The following is a 24,026-nucleotide window of genomic DNA, read 5'->3' as shown; positions in this document are numbered from 1 at the left end:
ACACAAAACACAGGCAGATGTGAAGGACTGTGCCAGGGAGGTGATCTGGGTGCAGAGGCCAGGGCACTTCGCAAGCTCACCCACAATTCAGAAACTAAGTCCCACAATAATTTATCATTTAGACACCCTTCAAATGTTGGCAACTATTAAAGACAGGTAGTAAATACATCATTCTTCTGACTTCTATGGTAGTTAAAATTTCCATAATAAAATTTAAAAAAGGAAAAACCCACCCTTTTGTGGGTTTGGAGGACTTGTGTTGACACTGTTGTCCATGTTACTTTGGAAGTGCTAGTACTATGACATGCTTTGTGAGATACTGCTGCCAATTCCTGAAAACTGCAGTTTTCCCACCACCAGAGTTTGAGACATACTCTCAAAGAGGAGGCTAAGAAATCCCACCCTTAAATGGTCACCGGTGCAATGGACTACATGGTGACAATTCAAGAACACTCATCATCTTTATTCTCTCCCAATTTGTCCCTCTAAGATGCCCTGCTGGTGGCCAATCTGGCTGCATTTCCTTAGTATCTCCAAGGCATAGAGAAGCTATTATACAGCCATATAAGCAAGAGGTAAAGAAAACAAACACCAACATAGATCCCTGTGTATAAATGAACCTAGACAACCACTTCCAGGGAACCTTACTCTGTCAAGGAAACTACTAATCAACTTGTGTGTAATTTTGCTGGCTTGGAGGAAAAGAGGTGGAAGGCACCAGAGTGGACTCTGGAAAAGGTCTAGGATCTGTCCCTCACAGCCACAGTTCAGGTGGACACATGCTGTCAAGTCAGCAGTGCAGAGTGACCCTGTGACACCTGCAACTCTGGACAAGGGGAGTCTGGCTCTACCACCAAGGCCACTGCCCACTGCTTTTCTACATGCTGAGCCTGTGGGGCCCTCTCACTCAAGCTTCATCACCATCACCACCTGCTTCTGAAAATGGGCAGTTGAGCTGACAGCTCAGTCCAAGATGAAAATTAAAAAGAGGACTCTCACCAGTATCTCCAACTGATTCTCTCTAACTGACCAGTACACTGTGACCTGGCATGAGTCATTCCCCTTCACTGTATATATTTTCTTAGGTGAATAACAGAACACTAAGTGCCAAAATATATGCACAATTTTAAGAATATTAGACTTTCAGGGCAGAAATGTCTCAGAACTACAAAAAAGGTAAGTAGGGGAGGTTGTATGCCTGATGGGTCAGATGAGACTGACTGCCACCCAGACACCAACAGCAGCAGAGATCTAGGAAGAAATGGTGCCTGCAGTTCACAATCAGCCCACCACAGAAAGTGCCAGCAAGCAGAGTCACCAAGGAAATGCCAAGATGCTCAGAGCCATGAGGACAAATTGGGCTGAAAAAAAGTACATTTAGTTTTAAGTACCCATTTTTAAAAGTATTTTAATGGAAGGATATATTCCAATATGTTTACAGCATTCATCAGTGGGCAGTGAGATTTCAGATACTCTTTTTATAATTTTCTGAGTTTTTATGTGTACATGCATATATTTTAAATAAGCATTTTTCTATGTATTAGGTGGCATATTTTCATAATCAGGTAAAATATTTACTTCTAGGAATTTACAATTTTATAGAATTGGAAAGAAGAAAGCCCCCAAATTATATGAACATTTTATGACGATAGCTAACATAGTTCACATAGCACTTAGGCATATACTTTTTTCTATGTATTAACTCATTTACTTTTCATAACAATCCTATGAGGTAGTAGGTACTATTACATCCTCATTTTACAGTATAAAATTAGAGAGGTTCAGTAAGTTGCCAAATGTCACACAGCTATGCAGAAGCTGGCTCCCACCCCAGGCAGTCTATTTTAGAGCCCACACTTTTCACTACTACACGACTTTACTACCCCCTGGTAATACAGCCTAGTCTAAAAATCAAAACAGCAAAACTAAGTGTTTCCTACCTCCTCCCTGCTTTGCAATGATCTCTCCTCTCTTCAGTGCATTACTTAGGATTTCTAAGAAAATCAGGAAGAAAAAAAAAATTAGCCAAATTTCTCTATGGTAATAAAAGTTTATTACAAATTTCAGAGGAATACTACTAATTAAGAAAGGTAAAAAGGAAAGGAGGGGAAGAAATACACACACAGACAAAATCATTTTACTGGAAAATTGCAGAATCCTTGACGATGGGTCACGATGCAAGGAGCCCATGTTATCTCCAGAGTAAGGCCCAGTTGGTAGGGCCACCTGGGAATGTACCCAGCAGACCTAGGAGCCAGTGCACACCATGAACTGAATTTGTAAAGTCAAAGCAAGAATGGGGCCGGTGGCAGTTTTTCTAAAAGCTGGTCCAGACCCTCAGTACCCATAGACTATAAAGCTTGCACTCACCCACCAGATCCATCAACATTTCAGTGTTGTACCAAAGCAAACTAAAGCTGTAGCTGCATTTACAGCCCCCAAATCCCTGCACACCAGCAGCAACTGCATGCAGTGCTGGAAACTATGACCTACTTAACAAGCTGTGCATTGAAGAACTTCAGCAAGCTGAGTCCACCAGCCCTGCCTGGAAAGAGCTGTTGTGATGGTGCTAGGTGACAGATAAAGCCTCAGGGAAATAAAAACCCCAATACACTTAGCTGTTCAAGACATAAAGTACAGTTGCTTGTTTGCTGACAGTTCCTCCAAACCTCTTTAGTTTGTCAAATGCTATCATTAGTGATTACTTTTAAAAGTTTCTTCTTAGTCTTTCATTATGTAGAAGAAACTTGTACCATCCCACTCTCCACCTAGTCTTGAAGTGTGCTCAGTAACGGACAACAGCCACAGATCACATCAAAATAGCACAACTATGACCACAGAGATTAAACCCTACCCCATTGACAGTTTCTAGTACTGCAACTCCCCACTAAAGGAATAAGGTGAGAAAGTATACCAAGGAATTAAGACCTCCATCCAACCTGCAAGCCAGTACAGGGCTTATTATTCATTTGTAAAGATCCTGCTTAGCAGGCCCAGACCTAGTCTCATTTTCCTAAAACAGAGCTTAGATCAAACTATTCCCATCAAAAGTCTTCACAAAGGCTCCACCACTGATTTAAACAGAAAGGCCTCATTCTTTTCATGGGCTTTCATTCACAGGCCACCCTGCTCTGACACCCAACTTGAATCTGTTCCCATCGCAGGCAGACCCTCACCTCCAAGCCTCTGCATCTGATGCTGTCCAACCCTCTGTCTGCTAGGACACCCTCTACCTATGCACCTATGCTGAACCTCTTGCACACCAACCCCTCCAGTTTAAACCACATCTTCTGTTCAGATCCAGGGCTCTCTGAGCAGCATGCTTCTATAAGCTGTCTAGGGCACTGCTTTTCCCAATCTGAACACAGAGAAAACCATTACGTTTGTATGTGACTTACATGGCTGCTGAGAGCCTGGGAATCAACAACTTCCCTAAGTCTCTTAACAGGCCACTCTGATGTACCAACCTCCAGTGCTAACTTGAACCACTTTCAGCATTGTCTCCTTAGCTACACTTACAGCCCCAGGTCCTTCAGGTCAAGGACCATGTATCTATCGACATCCCTGTAGCACCAAGTACAGTTGTTTGCACAAACAAGGGCAAAGACCTACTGCCTTGACAGGAGAAAAGGGACACTGAGTATGAAAGACACTACAAAAAAAAAGCACCAAATTGACTAAACCGTCAAATTAACAACACAGAAAATAAAATCAAGAACTGATTCTGGGCCCCGGCCAGCTGGCTCAGTTGGTTAAGAGCATTGTCCCAAAACAACAAGCCCCAGTTGTAGGTTCAAGCCCCAGTCAGGGCACACACAAGCAGCAGCCAATAAATGCACAGCTGAGTGGAATAACAAATGAATATTTCCTTTTCCCCACCCCTCTATCCCCTTTCCTCTAGCTCTTAAAAAATAAGAGTGGGGTGTGCCCTGACCTGTGGTGGCGCAGTGGATAAAGCCTTGACCTGGAATGCTGAGGTCACTGGTTTGAAACCCCAGGCTTGCCTGGTCAAGGCACGTATGGGATTTGATGTTTCCTGCTTCTCCCCCCTTATCACTCTCACCCCCACCTCTAAAATAAATAAAACTAAATCTAAAAAAAAAAAAAAAAAAAAAAAAAAAAAAGGTCCTGGCCAGGTAACTCAGTTGGCTGGAACAGGGGTAGCTCAATGTTACTGTTGCTCTCTAAAAGCAAACAAACAAAAAGATTCTGGAAAACTAATCCAGGTAACTACTTTAAAAACCTAACAAATATTTTATTTGATAGGAAGACCTTTTTACTAATTGGGTATGATGACAAGTAGTAGCAAGGAATTCCAGAACAAACCCCTTGCTCTTCTTGTCCATGGTCACTTTGGGAGGTTTCTGGAGAAGACGACAACAGGCTCAATCAGAGAGAAGGTACCAAAGCAGCAGGAGAACAGCCCTGCAGGTGATGTTTTTATACAGATCAGGACAGGACAAGTTTCTTGTTGCCTTACCAGATCGACAGCGCAACTACAGAAACCAGGAGGAGGCTGACAGCATCACAGAGACGTACCAATGAGCAGCAAAAAATTAAGGGCTCAGAGCAGAAAAAAGTGCCCATGGGAGCAAAGTCGTGTGCCACCTTGTTCTTTTCACCATAGCTTGCCACAAATTGATATTTATAGCTATATGACAATAAATTTCAAAACACTTTTTTAAATGCTCTACCATTAACACATAAAAAAATCTAGTCACGGCAATAAAATACTTTTAACTGATCTAGTCACATACAGATTATGAACTCACTCCTAAATTCTAAAGCTCTGGAACAATCTAGAATAAATCCAGTTATATCAAGCAAGTACAGGAAAAGAAAAAAAATCTTTACTACCAGCCTAGTAAAATCCAAGGAAGTCACATAAGTTACCTAATCATAGTCAAGAAAAGGTAAAACCAAAGTCTCTAACATGTGTCCACTCCAAGGGAAAGTTGCCAGTAGTTTCTGATCTTCATGAAGAACATAAAGACGACAGGGGTCGTAGAGATAATGTCTTACCAATAACATTGTAATTTGTGTGTGCGTGTGTGTGTGTGTGTGTGTGTGTGTGTGAGACAGAGACCGAGAGACAGAGAGAGTGACAGACAAGACAGGAAGGGAGAGAGATAAAAAGCATCAATTCTTGGTTGCGGCACCTTAGTTGTTCATTGATTGCTTTCTCAAATGTGCCTTGACCAGGGGGCTACAACCGACTGAGTGACCCCTTGCTCAAGCCAGTGACCGTGGGCTCAAGCTGGTGAGCCTTGCTCAAACCAGATGAGACCGCGCTCAAGCTGGTGAGCTCGGGGTTTCGAATCTGGGTCTTCGGCGTCCCAGTCTGACGCTCTATCCACTGTGCTACCATCTGGTTAAGCATGTCTCACCAATTAACTGAATGGTAATTCCTACGGCCTCCATAAATTCTAATACAGCTCAGCTCACACAAACTGGACCCAGGACACTGAGGCTTGTGGTTCGAAGCCTCAAGGTCAACAGCTAGACCACAGGTTTGCCATCTTAAGCACAGGTTTATCAGCTTGGGTGCAGGATCATCAATATGATCCTAATGTCACTAGCTTGAAGTTCAAGGTCACTGGCTTGAGCAAGGGGCCATTGACTTGGCTTGAGACCCCAGGTCAAGGCACATATGAGAAGCAATCAATCAATAAATAAAGTGAAGCAACTATGAATTGATGGTTCTCATCTCTCTCCTCTCCCCCCTCCCTGTCTGTCTATCTCAAACAACAAGCCTAGACCCAAAAAGCTTAAAATCCTCACATCTGCCCCATGATGTCCCATAAAAATAGAGGCTGAGCACTCTCTGGGGCTGTAATCTAGCAGCCTTTTATCTGCATAGGTGAGAAGCAGGTGAAGATGCATGACAGGACACAGAGCTGGAGGAAATCCAAAATCACCTTTCAGAAAAACGAACCTTTGAGCCCAAGAAAGGATACTCTCCTTGCAAACACACTAATGAAGGAGAATTAAGTTGACATGTAAAAGTAAAGAAACTGCTTTGCAATCTAACTAAAACTAAAAAGAGTTTCTCCTGCATTTAGACAGACCCAATACTCAAAGACTTCCAACGCTATAACACTTCTCTAGTTCATCAAGCTCTCTTTCAAAGGCATCAAAAAAGTACACCATGCCATCCTTGCTTACTGGAGAGGCATCCTGGACCAAGGAGACCCAAGCCTCCATTTGGCAGGTCAGTCCTTGACAACACCTACCAGGACTAAAGAGCCAGAGTTACGAAAGTGCAGCAGTTTTAACTCCCACAGCCAAGCAAACATCTCATACCAATGTGGAGAAAGAAACCACCTGAAAAGACTGAAAATAGTGCTATGTATGGATAGCAATAAAAAATTCAAGGACCAAAAGTTTTTATCTAGGTCTAAAAAACATACAATTTTTTAAAAGACTAAAGAAAACCTGAAGACTTTGCCTAAGAAAGAACCTCCAATACCAGGGTGCACCTGTACCCACAGGGGCAGACCCTACTAGCACAGGGCCCATGAGGCCTTCTTACCCATTCCTCTGCCAAGCGGCTCTCCAAAGCTTCGAGACATTCCCATCTCGTTTCTGGCAAAGTCTCTCTCAAATCCTCCACCCATGCCACGTTCCATCTCTGTGGAAAAAAATATTACCCTAGGCCTTTCCAGGAATACTAATATTTCAGACATTAACAAAACAATAATCTCTTATTGACACATGGCAGCCACCACAAAGTCATCACACTTAGTTTTCCTACAGGAAACCAACATTCACCCTTTATTCCTTAAAAAAGGGAAGAAAGGAAGGGGAAGTGGAAGGGGAAGGTCACCTCAAATGAATCCCTGAAAACAACCTACCTTAGTCCGTGAAGGAGGACTAATTTACAACTTCTATCACAGCCACACACACGGGCACATCAAGCACCTGCTACTGCAGTAACTGGCGGGGGCGGCAGAGCACGCTGAGTCAAAGATCAGCTGCAGGAGCAGCAACAGGCACCATCTCTGAGGCACTGGCCACATCCCTTGCCCTGGCAAGGGCTTTATGTGTGCTACTATTTCATGGAATCCTCACAACCAGCACACACACGCGTGCACACACACACATTACCCTCCACCATCAATATTCCTTTACAAAGAAGCTGAGGCTCAAATGACTTCGTAACTTGACGAAAGTCACATGCCTGGTAAGGGACGAGGTCTAAGCTAAAATCTAACCCTAACATAAAAGCCTGTGATCTAGTACAGAGCACAGGCCATTGGAATATACGCAGAAATACACCTGCTTATAACCAAACTGCTAAACCAACAACTGGAGTGCTTCCATCTACATAATGGAGTTGGGGTAACTTTGTTATTTTTTTTCCCCTATGCTAACAACAGGAGTTTTTGTAATATTTTATAATAGTTTATAAAAACAAAGGTCTTGCCCTGGCCAGATTGCTTGGTTTGGTTACAGTGTCACTGGGAAGCACAGTTTGTGGTTCTGTTCCCGATCCCTGGTCAGGTCACATACAGAAATAGATCCATGTTCCTGTCTCTCTCTCTCATCATCCCCTTTCTAAAATCCATAAAAACCAAACCAAACAAAACCCAAAGATTTTATGCCTCAAATTCCACCCACTGGGACAAGAAACTAATGTCCCTGGTAATTGCTGTCAGTATAGATACTGAGCTAGTAATATATTCTAAAGAAGAGCACAGTTTTCTGAGATAAGGTCCTTGTCTCTGCAGGAGGAACAATGGCCTTACTTCTAGATGGTCTTCAACAAAGTAAATAAAGTCTATTAGAGCTGTGGAAGGAGGCTGGCTTAGAAAGGAATGAAGCTTAATTTAATAAGGAAATGAAGCAGATTTTGGCAATGGTGGATGTCATAGTTTGAATCAACCCAACTGAATCCCATTGATTGGTGGCATACTACCTGCTGGAAATGTATGTAACTTGTAAGAGCCTGTTTCTGGTAGGCAGGACAGAAATCTCAGAGTGGCACTGTAACAAATGGAGCTCTGCTGCATTTCTTTAATCCGTATCATAAGCCAGTCAAGAAGGCAGCACCCAACCCTCTTCAGATAAGGGTTCATATGCATGCTTTAATGAACTAGCAAAGGCCTCAGAACTCATCTTCCCAACTGTCAGCAGGCCATCGTGTTCAGGAAACCATGTGAACTCTACTGTATTTGACAGATTTTTTCCACTGTCAAATAGTGCATCAAATCAGTCATAATTTGATATGTGATCTTTTTACATCCATTCTATCAAGATTTGATATCCACTGGTTGACTGATTGGCCCCATGAATATGATTAATTTCTAATCAGTCTAATGCTGTCAGCACCCATGACCATAATACATGCATTATGGTCATCAACTAAACATTAAATTAAATCTGAAACATCTTTAATTTTTTTCCAGTGATTAAAACTTTCCTTGGACCCAGCACCCAAGCACTCTAGTAGATCCCAGTCAGAACACAGTTCAAATGTAAGAATGTCCCTGTTCTCTACTGTAGAAAATGGAGGTCTCTGAGTAGCTACATTTCAGAACATCTAGGAACACAACCTAACAACACATCCTCCACTGTGACTCTCCAAAAGAATCAGCACTATAAACCTCTAATTATCAGGCTCAAAAATGCAAATACTGCATTTCAGCTGCCAGGTCACAAAGGATTTTGTCCACATGGCTCAGCACAGCCCTCACCCTGTATCCATCTACATCTAAACCACACCAAGTCCACTTAGAATAACAACCCAAATCATCTTTCTAAGGACTAATCTGTTCTGAGTAAACACTTTATCAAATTAAATTTCTCCATTTCTCATTTTCCTTGAAAATCCCATGCACACACAAGTCACAAGCAACACAGACCTTTGTCCCTTTACTGCTAACTCACGGGCAGGACCTTCCTACATCTTTCCCCATCATCTGGAACAAGGCACCCCATGAGTAACAGTTTATTCATCAGAAACATTTTATCACGTCTATTCTAGTAAGGTAAACTTGTTCTATACAATCTCCACATTATCCATGACTACAGACCAGCAAAGAAAGGTTTAACCTCAAATCCTTAATGATTTTCCATTACAAGGAAGTTTATATGTATAAAGTAAACACTACTTCCACATGTGGGGTCAAAGAGTTCACCAACACCCAGAGGATTTTAGAAAGACGGCAGGTTTCTCATGGCACACTCAATAGCCCTGCTGCTGATGGAGGAGGTAATGCCAGTGCTGGGGGGGGGGGGGGGCAATTCTAACAGGCAAGATTGCAGCACATTAAGAGTCAAACAGCCTGCGCCCGATATGACCTTAGGCAAGTCACTCTCTGGGCCTCAGTTTCTGATGAAATACATCATGTGGTTCTTAAAAGGACTAAATGAAATAACACATTGCCATTGTAATTAATAATATATTTAAGGAAGGCCTGTAGATTTGAACAGTACACAAAAATTTGCATCATGTAAAAACTAAATTAATGCTTCTGCTCACAACTCGAGTCATCAGAGCAGATAATCAAAAACTCATCAATCCAGCACTTCAAGAAAGACATGAACTTCAAAAAAAAACCCCAAAAACCAATCACTTACACTTAAGAGACCATTTTAATGTGTAAAACATAAGCACAGGTGTCTGCTAGTGCTGTAGGCAAAAGGGGAGCTTTAAAATTTTATTGGACTACTACTGGGGAAGATTCAGAACATAGGACATCTCAAGAGTTTAGTGACTAAGAAAATAAACACCTAACATTAAGTCTAACTTCTGAAATACAAACTTAAGACTTTCTGATATTTACGGCAATTTAAAGACATTCAGTAGAAAAGTAGAAGGAGAGAATCATTAATTAAAAATGGTTCTGCTGCCTAAAGGTCACCCAAGAACCAACAGCCAGCAAAGGGTAAGAGCAAGCAGGAAAGGAACACTTGTCTTACCGTTTATTCTGCCCATGTTCATCCCAGATCCAAATCGACCCATGTTTTCCATACCACCACCAAAGGGTCCTTCCATGCCTGAAAGAGAATTCAAGTTTCAGCACCATCCCTAGGAGACTGCTTAGACTGATCAGGAAAAGAAAACTCTTCTCACAATTTTCATCTTTGGGCATTTTCTGCAAGGAACTTACCAAGTTTATGGACTTTCAGGAAAAAAAAAACTAGTGCCCTTGCTTAAAAATCAGCACCCTCAAAAAGCTGATCTGATCCACCCTCTCCATGAATAGACAAGCAAAGAGATGCCCAGAGAGATGAAGTTTTTTGCCCAAGGTCACAGAGCCAGTAAGTGAGAAAACCAGAACCAAAAGCCAAGACACCCATTGGAAAGGTTGACAGGTGAAAGTAATTAAGTAATTTTGAGACTCAACCTTTTTGGAAACGGAAGTGAGAATTTCATGCAAGGCCCAAGAGAAAGAGAGAGGGAAAAAAGAGAGAAAACCATTCCCTAAAATCAATTACATTTGCACTTCATTTTAAATTTCTTACCTCCCATTTTATTTATTCCAAATCCTATGCCTTCCATTCCCATTCCTTAAAAAGAAAAAGTCAATGCAAACTAAAATTATATAAAAGCAGTAACATTTGAACCTAAAAAAAACCACAGAAAATTCTAAACTAGCAAATTTATAAATATTCCTGATTACAGATATATTTTAATTGTCAAGGAAAGGGGGGAGGGGTGCTCTACCATTTCTACTGTCAAACCATAACATTCCAAGAACTTATGTAAGCCTGTAACAAATATTGCCATGTGACTCAAAATTCTGTAGGGTCCACATATCTTAAATTACCAAGGCAGACAGTTTTAAACATGAAATCTAATTATCAGGTACAGACTAGGGAACATTCACTAGAAGATTATTTCAGGAAGCAGAAGTCTATCTTAAAAATCCCTTTAAGGCCTGACCAGGCAGTGGCGCAGTGGATAGAGTGTCAGACTGGGATGCAGAGGACCCAGGTTCGAGACCCCGAGATCGCCAGCTTGAGCGCAGGTTCATCTGGTTTGAGCAAGGTTCACCAGCTTTAGCCCAAAGTTGCTGACTTGAACAAGGGGTCACTTGGTCTGCTGTAGCCCCCAGGTCAAGGTACACATGAGAAAGCAATCAATGAACAACTAAGTTGCCGCAACAAAGAATTGATGCTTCTCATCTCTCTCCCTTCCTGTCTGTCTGTCCCTATCCATCCCTCTCTCTGACTCTGTCTTTGTCTCTGTCTCCCCCCACCCCCTGGCAAATAAAATCCCTTTGAGACCAGGCAGTGATGCAGTAGATAGAGCATCAGCCTGGGACTCAGAGGACCCAGGTTCAAAACCCCAAGGCTTAAGTGTGGGATCAGAGATGGATAAAATATCCCTTTGAAGGTAAAATTCTCTAAAAGCAATTCCTAAAAACACAGAGGTTTCCCTTCCCTGACCCCAACCTTTCTTCTTAAATATCAGGCAGGAGGGTGTGGTGGTCAGATTAGTACAGCCATTTGAGGTGATGGCCCAGGCTGTTGAGGTCAGCCCAGGGTTCAAGCTGAGCAGAACACAGGGACATATAGAACTAATAGTAGCAGGATAGACTGATTCCTTGCAATTCAAAAGAATCTCAAGAAAAACAGACCTAGGTCTGAAGTTATAAAAATATAGTATTTTTAAATAGCATTTATAGATAAATGTCTTATTGCACAGAAATGCTAAACAGCAAAGTTTAAAGCTTATTCTACATAACCAAGCTTTCATTTATTAGCTATTTCCTATCTTCTGGAATAAAAACAAGACTGTGCATCACATGTCCTGTGGTCTGCAACAGCTACGCTGTCCTGCAAGGAGGCGCCCTCCATGCTTTTTTGCATCCATCAACGCCCCTACCTCTAGAATCTGTGTCAACACCAAGGCCTAAGGGGGTCTAGGTAATAGACTGTGGCAGTGCTATAGTCCCATGGTCAGGAGACCTACAATCTCTGTCACTAACTGATGGTGTGACCTTGAACAAGACCAACTCTCTGGCTTGCCTTTTACTGAATGGCTTAACTATCTCAGCTCCGAAGGTCATACAAGGATAAAATTCTAAGGTATGATGACTTTAGAAAAAAAGGACTCAACTCAGGAAAAATACAAAATATGGCCTTTAATCAAAATGAATCAGAGATAAGAAGGTAATTTTGCCTCAATTACATCTTTTTCCCTGGTCAGCTCTGTTGGTTAAGAGCACTGTCCCGAAACAACAAGGTTGTGGGTTCAATCCCTGGGGTTCAGGGCACACAAGGGAAGCAACCAAAAAGTGCATGACTGAGTGAAACAAAAGCTTCCTTCCCCCTCCCCTCTCTTCCTTTCTCTCTGTCTCTTTAAAAATCAATAAAAATTAAGTCCTGGCCTGACCTGTGGTGGCGCAGTGGATAAAGCGTCGACCTGGAAATGCTGAGGTCGCTGGTTCAAAACCCTGGGCTTGCTTGGTCAAGGCACATATGGGAGTTGATGCTTCCAGCTCCCCCTTTCTCTCTCTCTGCCTCTCCTCTCTCTCTCTCTCTCTCTCTCTCTCTCTGTCTCTCCCTCTCCTCTCTAAAAAATGAATAAATAAATAAATAATTAAAAAAAAAAAAAAATTAAGTCCTGGTAAAACAGCTCAGTTGGTTGGAGCATCAACCTGGAGTGTGAGGACTGCCAGTTTGATTGCCCAGTCAGGGCACACACAGGAGCAGCTCGATATTATTGTCTCTCTCTCCCTGCCTCTCAAAAATCTGTATTCTTTTTTTTTTTGTATTTTTCTGAAGCTGGAAACGGGGAGAGACAGACAGACTCCCGCATGCGCCCGACCGGGATCCACCTGGCACGCCCACCAGGGGCGAAGCTCTGCCGCGACCAGAGCCACTCTAGCGCCTGGGGCAGAGGCCAAGGAGCCATCCCCCAGCGCCCGGGCCATCTTTGCTCCAATGGAGCCTTGGCTGCGGGAGGGGAAGAGAGAGACAGAGAGGAAGGGGGGGGGGTGGAGAAGCAAAAGGGTGCTTCTCCTATGTGCCCTGGCCGGGAATCGAACCCAGGTCCCCAGCATGCTAGGCCGACGCTCTACCGCTGAGCCAACCGGCCAGGGCCAAAAATCTGTATTCTTTATGAACTACTCAACATCCAATTATCCCAATGATTAATAAATTTAACCTTCAACTTCCCCAATCAATACACACTATAATTCTCACCTGCGGGTCCGATGTTCCCCATACCAATGCCTTTATTCAGGTGATTGGCATCAATAGGCTGTCCTCCTGGTCCTAACCCCATGCCAATACCACCAAGTCCATCTGTAAGAAAAAGAGAAAATCAGAAATGCAGATTTCACTTAAAATAAAGCATGACCTCCCAAAGGCAAAAGAGTCATAGCACCTGACTAGGTGGTGGTGCAGTGGATAGAGTGTCTGACTGGGATGCAGAGGACCTAGGTTTGAGACCCCAAGGTTGCCTGCTTGAGCGTGGGCTCATCTGGTTTGAGCAGAGGTTCATTCGGTCTGCTGTAGCCCCTCCCCCCGTCAAAGCACACAGGAGAAAGTAATCAATTAACAACTAAGGTGTCGCAACGAAGAACTGATGCTTCTTATCTCTTTCCCTTTCTGTCTGTCTGTCTCTATCTGTCCCTCTGTCTCTTAAAAAAAAAGTCATATCTGTCACGCTCCATCCCCACCAATAAACTCAGGTCTAACTCATAACATAACACTACTGGTACATTTGGAAGCTCTCCTTTCTAAGGAATAACCTTTTGTGTGCAATTATAGATTAGAGTTTGTGATATTTAAAAAAAGGCAACTAAAATTTAGTTCACTTGAAAGTTACAGAGAACTATAAACAACTCAAAAAAAAAAAATCATGACCATGTATATATGTCCCTAAATGGTAAACTGAGAAATGTTTTATTATTTTTCCATTGGTTCAAGGGAGAGGAAGGAAGGGAAGGGAGAAGAGGGAAAAGGAAGAAAGAAAGGCAGAGAGGGAGAGGGAGAGAGAGAATGGGGAAGAGAGGGAGAGAGGAGGAGAAAGGGAGAGTGGAGGAGGGGGAGAGAGGAGGAAGAAGGGGAGAGAAAGGAGAAGGGGAGAGAGATGCATCAACTTGTTCACTCAGTTGTTTCATTTAGTTGTGTACTCACTGCTTCATGTATGTGCCCTGATTTTGGGGGGGGGGGGGGAGTGTCAAACTTGTGACCTCTGGTATGCTGGGTTAATGCTTTATCCATTGAGTTACCTGGCCAGGGCTGAGCAAAGTTTGATCAAAAAAGGCAACTCAAGACATCACATGGCAAGCATGGCAAACATGACAAACACACCTACCTCCACCTCCCGACCTAGTAGCTCAAAGGATTTTCCTCATGAAAAAACAATGTTATGGCCCTGGCCAGTTGGCTCAGTGGTAGAGCGTCAGCCTGGCGTGCAGGAGTCCCGGGTTCGATTCCCGGCCAGGGCACACAGGAGAAGCGCCCATCTGCTTCTCCACCCTTCCCCCTCTCTTTCCTCTCTGTCTCTCTCTTCTGCTCCCGCAGCCAAGGCTCCATTGGAGCAAAGTTTGCCCGGGCGCTGAGGATGGCTCTATGGCCTCTGCCTCAGGCGCTAGAATGGCTCTGGGTGCAGCAGAGCAACGCCCCAGATGGGCAGAGCATCGCCCCCTGGTAGGCATGCCAGGTGGATCCCAGTCAGGCACATGCGGGAGTGTCTGACTGCCTCCCTGTTTCCAACTTCAGAAAAATACAAAAAAACAAAACAAAACAAAACAAAAACCAATGTTGTAAACCAGCCAATTAACCACTGGGCATACACTATTCTCTGGCTCTGCTGCAGGCAGTTTTTTTTGTTTTTTTTTTAAGATTTTATTTATTGATTTTAGAGAGCGAGAAAGGGGGGAGAGGAATTGGAAGCATTAGCGTGTAGTAGTTGCTTCTTGTATGTGCCTTGACCCAGCAAGCCCAGGGTTTTGAACCGGCGACCTCAGCATTCTAGGTCAACGCTTTCTTTATCCACTGCGCCACCACAGGTCAGGCTGCAGGCAGTTTTAATAACAATGAAGTTAGTGTATTCAGAGAAAGGATCCTCTACTCAAAAAGCTTCCTAACCCACAGATACCCAGCCCACTTTCAGTTTCATGATCCACAAATAGGGACCCAAGAATACAAACTGGTCTCAAAATAGCCAACAAAGCCTGAGGTAGTCTAAGACACTTACAACTCTCTAGTTGACCATGATCTGCTGTTTAAATCAAGACCAGGCAAGCCCTGGCAGGAAAGCTCAGTTAATAAGAGATTCTTCGCTCCGAAGCATAGCAGTTGCCAATTCGATCCTCAGTCAGGGAAAACCAGTGTTCCTGTCTCACTCTCCCTTCCTCTTTCTCAAATTAATAAATACAATTAGGCCCTGGCCGGTTGGCACAGCGGTAGAGTGTCGACCTGGCGTGCGGGGGACCCGGGTTCGATTTCCGGCCAGGGCACATAGGAGAAGCGCCCATTTGCTTCTCCACCCCCACCCCCTCCTTCCTCTCTGTCTCTCTCTTCCCCTCCCGCAGCCGAGGCTCCATTGGAGCAAAGATGGCCCGGGCGCTGGGGATGGCTCCTTGGCCTCTGCCCCAGGCGCTAGAGTGGCTCTGGTTGTGGCAGAGCGATGCCCCGGAGGGGCAGAGCATCGCCCCTGGTGGGCGTGCCAGGTGGATCCCGGTCGGGCACATGCGGGAGTCTGACTGTCTCTCCCTGTTTCCAGCTTCAGAAAAATACAAAATAAATAAATAAATAAATAAATAAATAAATAAATAAAATACAATTAAAAAGCAAATACAAAACAAAAAACCAGACAAGCCTGGCCTGTGGTGGCACTGATCTGAATGCTGAGGTTGCTGATTCAAAACCCTGGGTTTTCCCAGTCAAGGCACATACCTCAAGCAAGGAACAACTAAAGTGAAGCAACTACGAGTTACTTTTTGCTCCCCCACCTGTGAAATTGGTAAATCTAAAAAATCTTAAAAAGAGCAGGCAACATTTTTAAATGAAAAAAAAAAAAGTTCATTAGTAAGGGGGGTGGGAGAGGTAGAAGAGGATAAAGGGGGAAATAAATAGTGATGGAAGGAGACTTGACCTGGAGTGGTGAACACAAAATACAATATACAAATTATGTATTAGAATTGTATAACCGAAACCTGTAATTAACATGTCACGCCAATAAATTCAACAAAATATAACCTGACAGTTCCCAAGTATTTAAACAGGATTAACATCTGTTTTTATTTTTTACAAATATTTCTATTTTTTATTTATTTGTATTATTGAGGAAGGGCGAAGGGGGAGAAAGAAACATCGAATTGTTGTTCCACTTATTTATGCACTCACTGGTTGATTCTTTTATGTGCCCTGACTGAGGATCAAACCCACAACCTTGGCATATTGGGACGATGCTCTACCCAACTAAGCTACCCAGACAGGGCCCTGTTTTTAAATTGAAACAGCAGCAAGAAATCACCAAGGGTACTTATTCCCTTAAGTACTGAAAACTTTCAAGTCAACCCTCTAAAATGTGCTCAGAGACCAACACTATGGATAATAGGCTCCCAGGATAATAGGCTACCTGCCAAAGTTGTCAAGCAGCTCTCCAACCCTTGCAGATAATCTACAAGAGCCATTACCCTGAACCTGGATGATCACTGCAAATGATCACACTGATTATGACAAAGAAATGTGGTCCTTCAATAAATACTAACTTCCAACAGTTCAGACATCTTCTATTTTGAAGCCACTGACCTCCCCCTTCAATATCTGCCTCTCATATGCATACTTCCATAATTCTAAACTGCAAAGGCACTCAAGAGTTTAGTCTATCCAGCCTCTGAGGGCTGGGCCCCAAAGGTAAGTCAGGGCTCCAGAGTGGAGGCACTGATTGGTCCTTCAAAAATAGCCTGGCCCCAACTGCCTTACCTGCTGGAAAATACTCCCTAGCAAAGCACAAGCAGATCCCTACCTCCTACCTTCCCCATTCACTAGGCTGGTCTGTATTGCTGATTCCCAACCCTCACTCGCAGTCCCACTGCAGTCTGTGCTCAGGCTCAGCTCACCCCTGTGGGCTTGCTAGATGGCAGTGCCTAGGACTTCACTACAGGGTGCCATTTCCATCTAGGTGGTAATTTTATCAACTAGCCTTCCCCATTGCAGATTTTCACCTGGATGCTACAAATAAGCCTATATAAAAATTTTGATTGCTGCACTTCACACACCATAAGATTCACCCATTTAAAGTATACAGTTCAGTCTGACACCAGGCAGTGGTGCAGTGGATAGAGCACTGGACTGAGATGCAGAGGACCCAGGTTTGAAGCCCTGAGGTCGCTGACTTGAGTGCAGGCTCACCAGCTTTGAGTGTGAGATCATACACATGATCCCATGGTCACTGGCTTAAGCAAGGGGTCACTCGCTCTGCTGGAGCCCCCAGTCAAGGCACATATGAGAAAGCAATCAACGAATTAAGGAGACTAAGAAACCAAAACGAAGAATTGATGCTCATCTCTCTCCCTTCCTGTCTGTCCCTATCTGTCCCTCACTCTGTCACAAAATAAATAAAGTGTATATAGTTCAGTGATTTTTAGCATATTCAGAGTTATACAATCACCACCATCACCTAAGTCCAGAACATTTTCATCACTCTTCACTTATCCTCTCTCCCCAGCCCCTGGCAACCATTAATCATCTACTTTCTACCTACAGATTCACCTGTTCTGGACTCTTCCTAAAGATGGATTCAAGGTTCATCCATGCTGTAGCATGTATCAACACTTTATTTCTTTTTATGCCTGAATAAGGTTCAACTCTGTAAATTTACCATACTGCATTTACCTACTCATCAGCTAGAATCACACTGCTGTGAACATCTGTGTATTTCTCTCTGTATGGATGGAAGTTTTTAGTTCTCTCAGAGTGTACCTAGGAGTGACACTGCTAGGCTGTATGGTAATAACCAATCTCTTCTGGACTGGAGTACAGCCTAGCCCTACAGTTTTGGCTTCTTCCTTCCCCAGTATACTTTTCAAAATGCCCAACACTACATTCTCTACATCCTGGGCAGGTGGCCTGCCTCACCACAAAGTAATCCTACTAATCCTTGCTAAATTGTAAATCTCTGCTCATTTTTCACTCTGAAAAATATCTATAGAAAAAAAACTCAAAAATGCCTGACCAGGTGGAAGCACAATGGATGAAGTGTCAGCCTGGGATGCTGAGGACCCAGGCTTGAAACCCCGAGGTCACTGGCTTGAGCACAGGCTCATCGGCTTGAGCGTGGGATCATAGACATGACCTCATTGTTGCTGGCTTGAGCCAAAGTTCACTGACTTCAGCAAGGGGTCACTGGCTAAGCTGGAGCCCCCCAGTCAAGGCACATGAGAAAGCAATCAATGAACAACTAAGGTGCCACAACTATGAGTTGATGCTTCTCATCTCTGTCCCCTTCTCTCAAAACAAAAACAAAAAAACTTTTTGAACTTTTCCCTCAAGAATGGTCAAGAACACTGTAGGAAAACATCACACAAGTTCAACAGTAACTGTAGTTTTCTGGTTAGTATAAATAAAATTCAAAATCTCAGCCATAATAATTTAGACACTTACGGGGAAGTTGTTGTGGACGCTCAGGAGGGAAAAAATCCCCCTTTGGTAAGGCTCTCTCATCCTGAAAGGAAAGTAAATAAATCTCAGTATTCATGAAAGACTATTTGCAGCAGCAAAAGACAGAAAACAACAATAGAGGACTAATCTGGTAAATTATGATAGACCCTCACCACAGAATACCATGCAAGTATTAAAAAGTACAAGATATTTCTTGTTACCTTTTGTGTAAAGAGGGAAGGATTAAAAATATATACATATGTATATACTGTGTGGAACAGACAAAACCTGGGCATGAACCAAAAGCAACACTCACACTATCTTTTTCATGCTTTTTGCCTTCTGAATCATGTGAGCAAATTATCTAGTTTTTTAAAAACTATGCTGAATAGGCCTGACCTGTGGTGGCGCAGTGGATAAAGTGTCAACCTGAAATGCTGAGGTCACTAGTTCAAAACCCTGGGCTTGCCTGGTCAAAGCACACATGAAAGTTGATGCTTGCTGCTCCTCCCCCAGCCCCTCCCCCACCTCTCTAAAATGAATAAATAAAAATTAAAAACAAAAAAAACTGAATTGAATGTTTCAAGTAATTAGAAAATTCAATTTTAGGGCCCTGGATGATTGGGACAGTGGACAGAGAATCGGCCAGGCATGCAGGCGTTTGGGGTTCAATCCCTGGTCAGGGCACCCGAGAAGCAACCATTTGTTTCTCTCCCCCTCCCTCTCCACTGGTTTTAGCAACAGCCCCAGGTGCTAAGAATAGCTCGTTTGGTCCAAGCATAGAAATCAGACGGGGACTGTCGGGTAGATCACAAGGTGCATACGGGAGTCTATCTCCTTTCCTCTCACTTAAGAATAAAAATAAAATGAGACAAAAATAGTAATAATTCTTTTCTAGTTCCTTTTATTTTTTCCTGAATGTGTTAACTCCATACATTGCCCGTATCACATTCCAGTCATTCTTGTATTAACTCTTATCTTTGGCACAGCCACAGCAGGGCTCATGTTTATACTGAAGCACTTCCATAACACTTTAAGGGCTGTTTGAACCAAAGACTTACTGTATTTCCCCATGTGTAAGACGCTCCCATGTATAAGACACACTTTAATTTTGGGTCCCGAAATTCGGGGGGGAAAATTACATAGTTATTAAACTCAGGTTTTATTCATTATAAAATTCATACAACTCCTCAAGTGGGAAGGGCAAGTAAAAAAATCTACAACCATTTTAGCCTGACCAGGTGGTGGTGCAGTGGATAGAGTATCGGACTGGGACGCTGAGGATCCAGGTTCGAAACCCCAAGGTTGCCAGCTTGAACACGGGCTCATTTGGTGTGAGCAAGGCTCACCAGCTTGAGTCCAAGGTCATTGGTTTAAGCAAGGGTCACTCAGTCTGCTGTAGCCCTCCGGTCAAGGCACATGTGAGAAAGTAATCAATGAATAACTAGGGAGCCACAACGAAGAATTGATGCTTCTCATCTCTCTCCCTTCCTGTCTGTCTGTCCCTATCTGTCCCTCTCTCTGACTCTCTCTGTCTCTGCCACAAAAATATCCCACAAAAAAACCTACCACCACTCTATAAGACACACCCAGTTTTTAGACCCCAAATTTTTTGAAAAAGGGTGCATCTCTATACATGGGGAAATATAGTAATTAGGTTCATAAAAGACATGTTGCTAACTAAACATACTGAAAATTGGAAACCTAGGTATAGAACTATTCTTTGAAACAGATCACTTGCTCAAGAAGTATACTCAACTGGCCACTTGACCAGCCAATCAGTCAACAGTGCAAAGAAAAATATATCTGAAGTGAGAGCTGCATGAGCAAAGAACTTAGACCAGTGATTTTCAACTTTTTTCATCTCATGGCATACATAAGCTAATTACTAAAATTCTGCAACACAACAAAAAATATTTTTATCAATCTGACAAAAAAAAGTGTTAATTTTGATTAACACCAGACAGCTATTGTTGTGTTGGCTGTTGTCATTTTTTTTTAAATTTGACAATCTAAGAGAAAAAAAGGTAAGTGCCCCTGCTTAGTCAAATATTAGATGTTATAAAACTGTACACCTGAAACATCATTTTACTAACCAATGTCACCCCAATAAATTCAATAAAACAAGTAAAATAAACAAATAACAGCAAAGCATGTGCACTCTTAACAATCCCACATTTTGCCAGACTTAAATTTGAGTATATTACAGAGAAAGAGCTCCTATTAACTTACCATTTTCACGTGCATTGGTCTATCAAAGAGCAGCTGGCCGTTAAACATAGCTGATGTTACAATTAAGGCAATTTCTTTCAATTCTAAAAACACGTACAGCAGCAGGGATGGTGAATTCACAATACAGGGTACAGGTGATGTGTTGTAAATAGTGAACCCTAAAACTGGTTTAATTTGTTAACCAGTATCACTCCAATAAATAAAAAGGAAAAAATAATAAAAGTATGCACAGCTGGAGGGGAATAGGTAAGAGAACAAGAAATAGAGCTCCAGGGGGAAAGAAAGAAGTAATCCTCAGCTTGTACCTTAGGTGTAGAGCTACATTCACATAACCTTACACCTCTCACCAAACCATCCTCTAGCCATATTTTCCGATGGCTTTAGGCGACCCTTGTGTTTTGGTCGTTTGACCCCCGCCGGGGTCGTGACCCACAGTTTGAGAACCGCTGCTCTAAGCACAAGCATCACTTTTCGGTATATGTCCAACGGGCCAGGTCCTAACATTTATAAAGGACCATGTTTTCTGGGCAAAATACTCAGTGACAGGCTTGCCTGAGTTTAGTGACTGTGCTCCTTTTGAATGGTCTTCTTCACTGCGGCTACAAAAATTTAACTGTAGGTGTAGACAGCTTTGGGTAAAAGACAAGTGCTTCTTCCAAAGTATTGTCAATACACTGGAAAGATAGGGCCCTGCAAAGGTTTATATATGAAATAACTGAATTTCTCTCTACTGACACATTCTTTGAACTCCCACCTTCAAATCAGACCTCTTTAAAAAGAAATCACTAGAGGCCTGACCTGTGGTGGCGCAGTGGATAAAGCGTTAACCTGGAAACACTGAGGTTGCCGGTTCAAAACCCAGGGCTTGCCTGGTCAAGGCGCATATGGGAGTTGATGCTTCCTGCTCCTCCCCCCTTCTCTCTCTCTCTCTCTCTCCTCTCTATAATGAATAAATAAAATCTAAAAAAAAAAAAAAATTAAAAAAAAAAAAAACACTGGGGGGGGGGGGAAGAAATCACTAGAAAAGACTATTCATGGGAACATGCCTACTTTCATTCCTTTTTTCCTTCAAAAAATCCCAGTGGTGGTATTATTAAGTTAAGGCTTTTATTGTATTTTTTTTTTTAGATTTTATTTATTGATTTTTGGAGAGAGAAGGGGGGGCAGGAACCATCTACTCATAATAGTTGTTTTGTGCATGTGCCTTAACTAGGCAAAACCCAGGGATTCGAACCAGCCACCTCAGCATTCCATGTTGATGCTTTATCCACTGTGCCACCACAGGTCAGGCTGGAACTGCCTACTTTCTAACCAGCCCTTTCCATTACACAGAACTAAATCAATTCCATCCCAGAGAATTTTCAAAGCCTGTAGCCATTCCCTCTAGTCACTCAGGAAATAGTGATATACAAGATTACCACTTTTCCATACAAACCTCTATTATTACTAAGACATCGAGACAAATCAACAAGAGGTGAATTCCAGTAAAAGGATACATATCGCTTGCACAGCTTCAATGGACTGTTCAAAAGTAACAGTGCCTATTCCACGACTTTTTCCATCTTTATCCTCAAGAATGTCTGCCCGGACTACCACACCAGCCATACTAAAAACTTCCTTCAGTTTCTTCCAGCCAACTTTATAATCCAGCTAATCAAGAGAACAGGGAAGAAAAGCTCAATGTAGAAATCTTAAGGAAAACATTTTTATTACATGCACATAACATGCTTTGTTTAGAAACAAACATTAGAAGAATATTTCACCAGCACCCCCTCCAGAAACAAAACAAAAAAATCATTTATGGACTGTAGAGGAACTTTTCAAGAGAGAAAGGAAGGGAGAAGAGGAAGAGGAGGGGGGGAGAGGAAGAGATATTTGCTATTTCATTTATTTATGCATACACTGGTTAATTACTTTATGTGCCCTGACAGGACTGAACCTGCAACCTCAGTGTATTGGGGATGACACTTTAAGCAAATAAGCCACCTGAGCAGGGCCAAATAGAACTATAAAGTCTAGTCTTAACTGCCATTTACTGTCTCTGTTCCTTTTCTCTGGGGGGGAAAAAAAACCCCAGCTTAAGCCACTTCATACATTGCAAAGTAATGCTTATATTTGAACATTTTAAAAAAAGAGAGAAAAAGGTTCCCCAGCCTTGGCCAGATAGCTCAGTTGGTTAAGAGCATCATCTGGAAGCACAGTGGTTGTCGATTCAATCCCCAATCAGGGAAAATACAGGAATTGCTCAATATTCCTGTCTCTCTCTCTCCCTGCCTCTCTCCCTAAAATCAATCAATCAATTAAAAAAAAAAGGGTTCCCCAAAGCTTTGCCCTGGCCAGATAGCTCAGTTTGTTAGCAGTGTCCCGAAGAGCAGAGGCTGCCAGTTCGATCTCCAATCAGGACACATACAGGAAGAGCTTGATGTTCCTGTCTCTCTCTCTCTCTCTCCCCCTTCCTCTCTCACTAAAATCAATAAATAAAAATTAAATATAGAAATTATTCCCCCAAATTTATCATTATCCTCTCTTACTCACTTTCTTTAAAAATACTTCCTTTTGCGGCCCTGGCTGGTTGGCTCAGTGGTAGAGCATTGGCCTGGCGTGCAGGAGTCCTGGGTTCGATTTCTGGCCAGGGCACACAGGAGAAGTGCCCATCTGTTTCTCCACCCCTCCCTCTCTCCTTCCTCTCTGTCTCTCTCTTCCCCTCCAGCAGCCAAGGCTCCATTGGAGCAGGGTTGGCCCAGGCGCTGGGGATGGCTCTATGGCCTCTGCCTCAGGCGCTAAAATGGCTCTGGTTGCAACAGAGCGACGCCCCAGATGGGCAGAGCATCGCCCCCTGGTGGGCATGCCGGGTGGATCCCGGTCGGGCGCAGGCGGTATCTGTCTGACTGCCTCCTCGTTTCCAACTTCAGAAAAAGAAAAAAAAACAAAACCAAAAAAAACCCTTCCTTCTGCAAACAACAAAGATATCCCAGACACAAGACAGTATGTCAGTATTTAATCTTTGCTCAGAAACTTTTTTAGCCTGACCGGGCAGTGGCGCAGTGGAGAGTCGGACTGGGATGCGGAGGACCCAGGTTTGAGACCCTGAGGTTGCCAACTTGAGCGCGGGCTCATCTGGTTTGAGCAAGGCTCACCAGCTTGGACCCAAGGCCGCCGGCTCGAGCAAGGGGTTACTCGGTCTGCTGTAGCCCCACGGTCAAGGCACATATGAGAAAGCA

General features: G+C 43.1%; 1 protein-coding gene across 6 annotated transcripts in view; it reads right to left on the bottom strand.

Annotated features, from left to right (window-relative positions):
* The window catches only part of HNRNPM (heterogeneous nuclear ribonucleoprotein M), a 54,213-nt gene that overhangs the window by 4,617 nt on the left and 25,570 nt on the right, over window positions 1-24,026 (bottom strand). For 2 of the 6 annotated variants that reach the window (XM_066266792.1, XM_066266800.1), the window contains 8 exons: window positions 22,302-22,455; window positions 20,806-20,855; window positions 18,577-18,637; window positions 13,159-13,260; window positions 10,471-10,515; window positions 9,925-10,002; window positions 6,533-6,631; window positions 1,941-1,994 (listed from right to left, as the gene is read on the bottom strand). In XM_066266792.1, the coding sequence (XP_066122889.1) occupies window positions 1,941-1,994; window positions 6,533-6,631; window positions 9,925-10,002; window positions 10,471-10,515; window positions 13,159-13,260; window positions 18,577-18,637; window positions 20,806-20,855; window positions 22,302-22,455 (643 nt within the window). The remainder of the gene's footprint in view (window positions 1-1,940; window positions 1,995-6,532; window positions 6,632-9,924; window positions 10,003-10,470; window positions 10,516-13,158; window positions 13,261-18,576; window positions 18,638-20,805; window positions 20,856-22,301; window positions 22,456-24,026) is intronic. The other 4 variants (XM_066266822.1, XM_066266831.1, XM_066266805.1 and 1 more) reach the window with 2 other exon arrangements.

Source organism: Saccopteryx bilineata, chromosome 1, assembly GCF_036850765.1.
Source record: "Saccopteryx bilineata isolate mSacBil1 chromosome 1, mSacBil1_pri_phased_curated, whole genome shotgun sequence".
Classification (NCBI taxonomy): domain Eukaryota; kingdom Metazoa; phylum Chordata; class Mammalia; order Chiroptera; family Emballonuridae; genus Saccopteryx; species Saccopteryx bilineata.
Note: the sequence above shows the minus strand (reverse complement) of the source record. Positions and strands in the feature narration are given on the sequence as shown.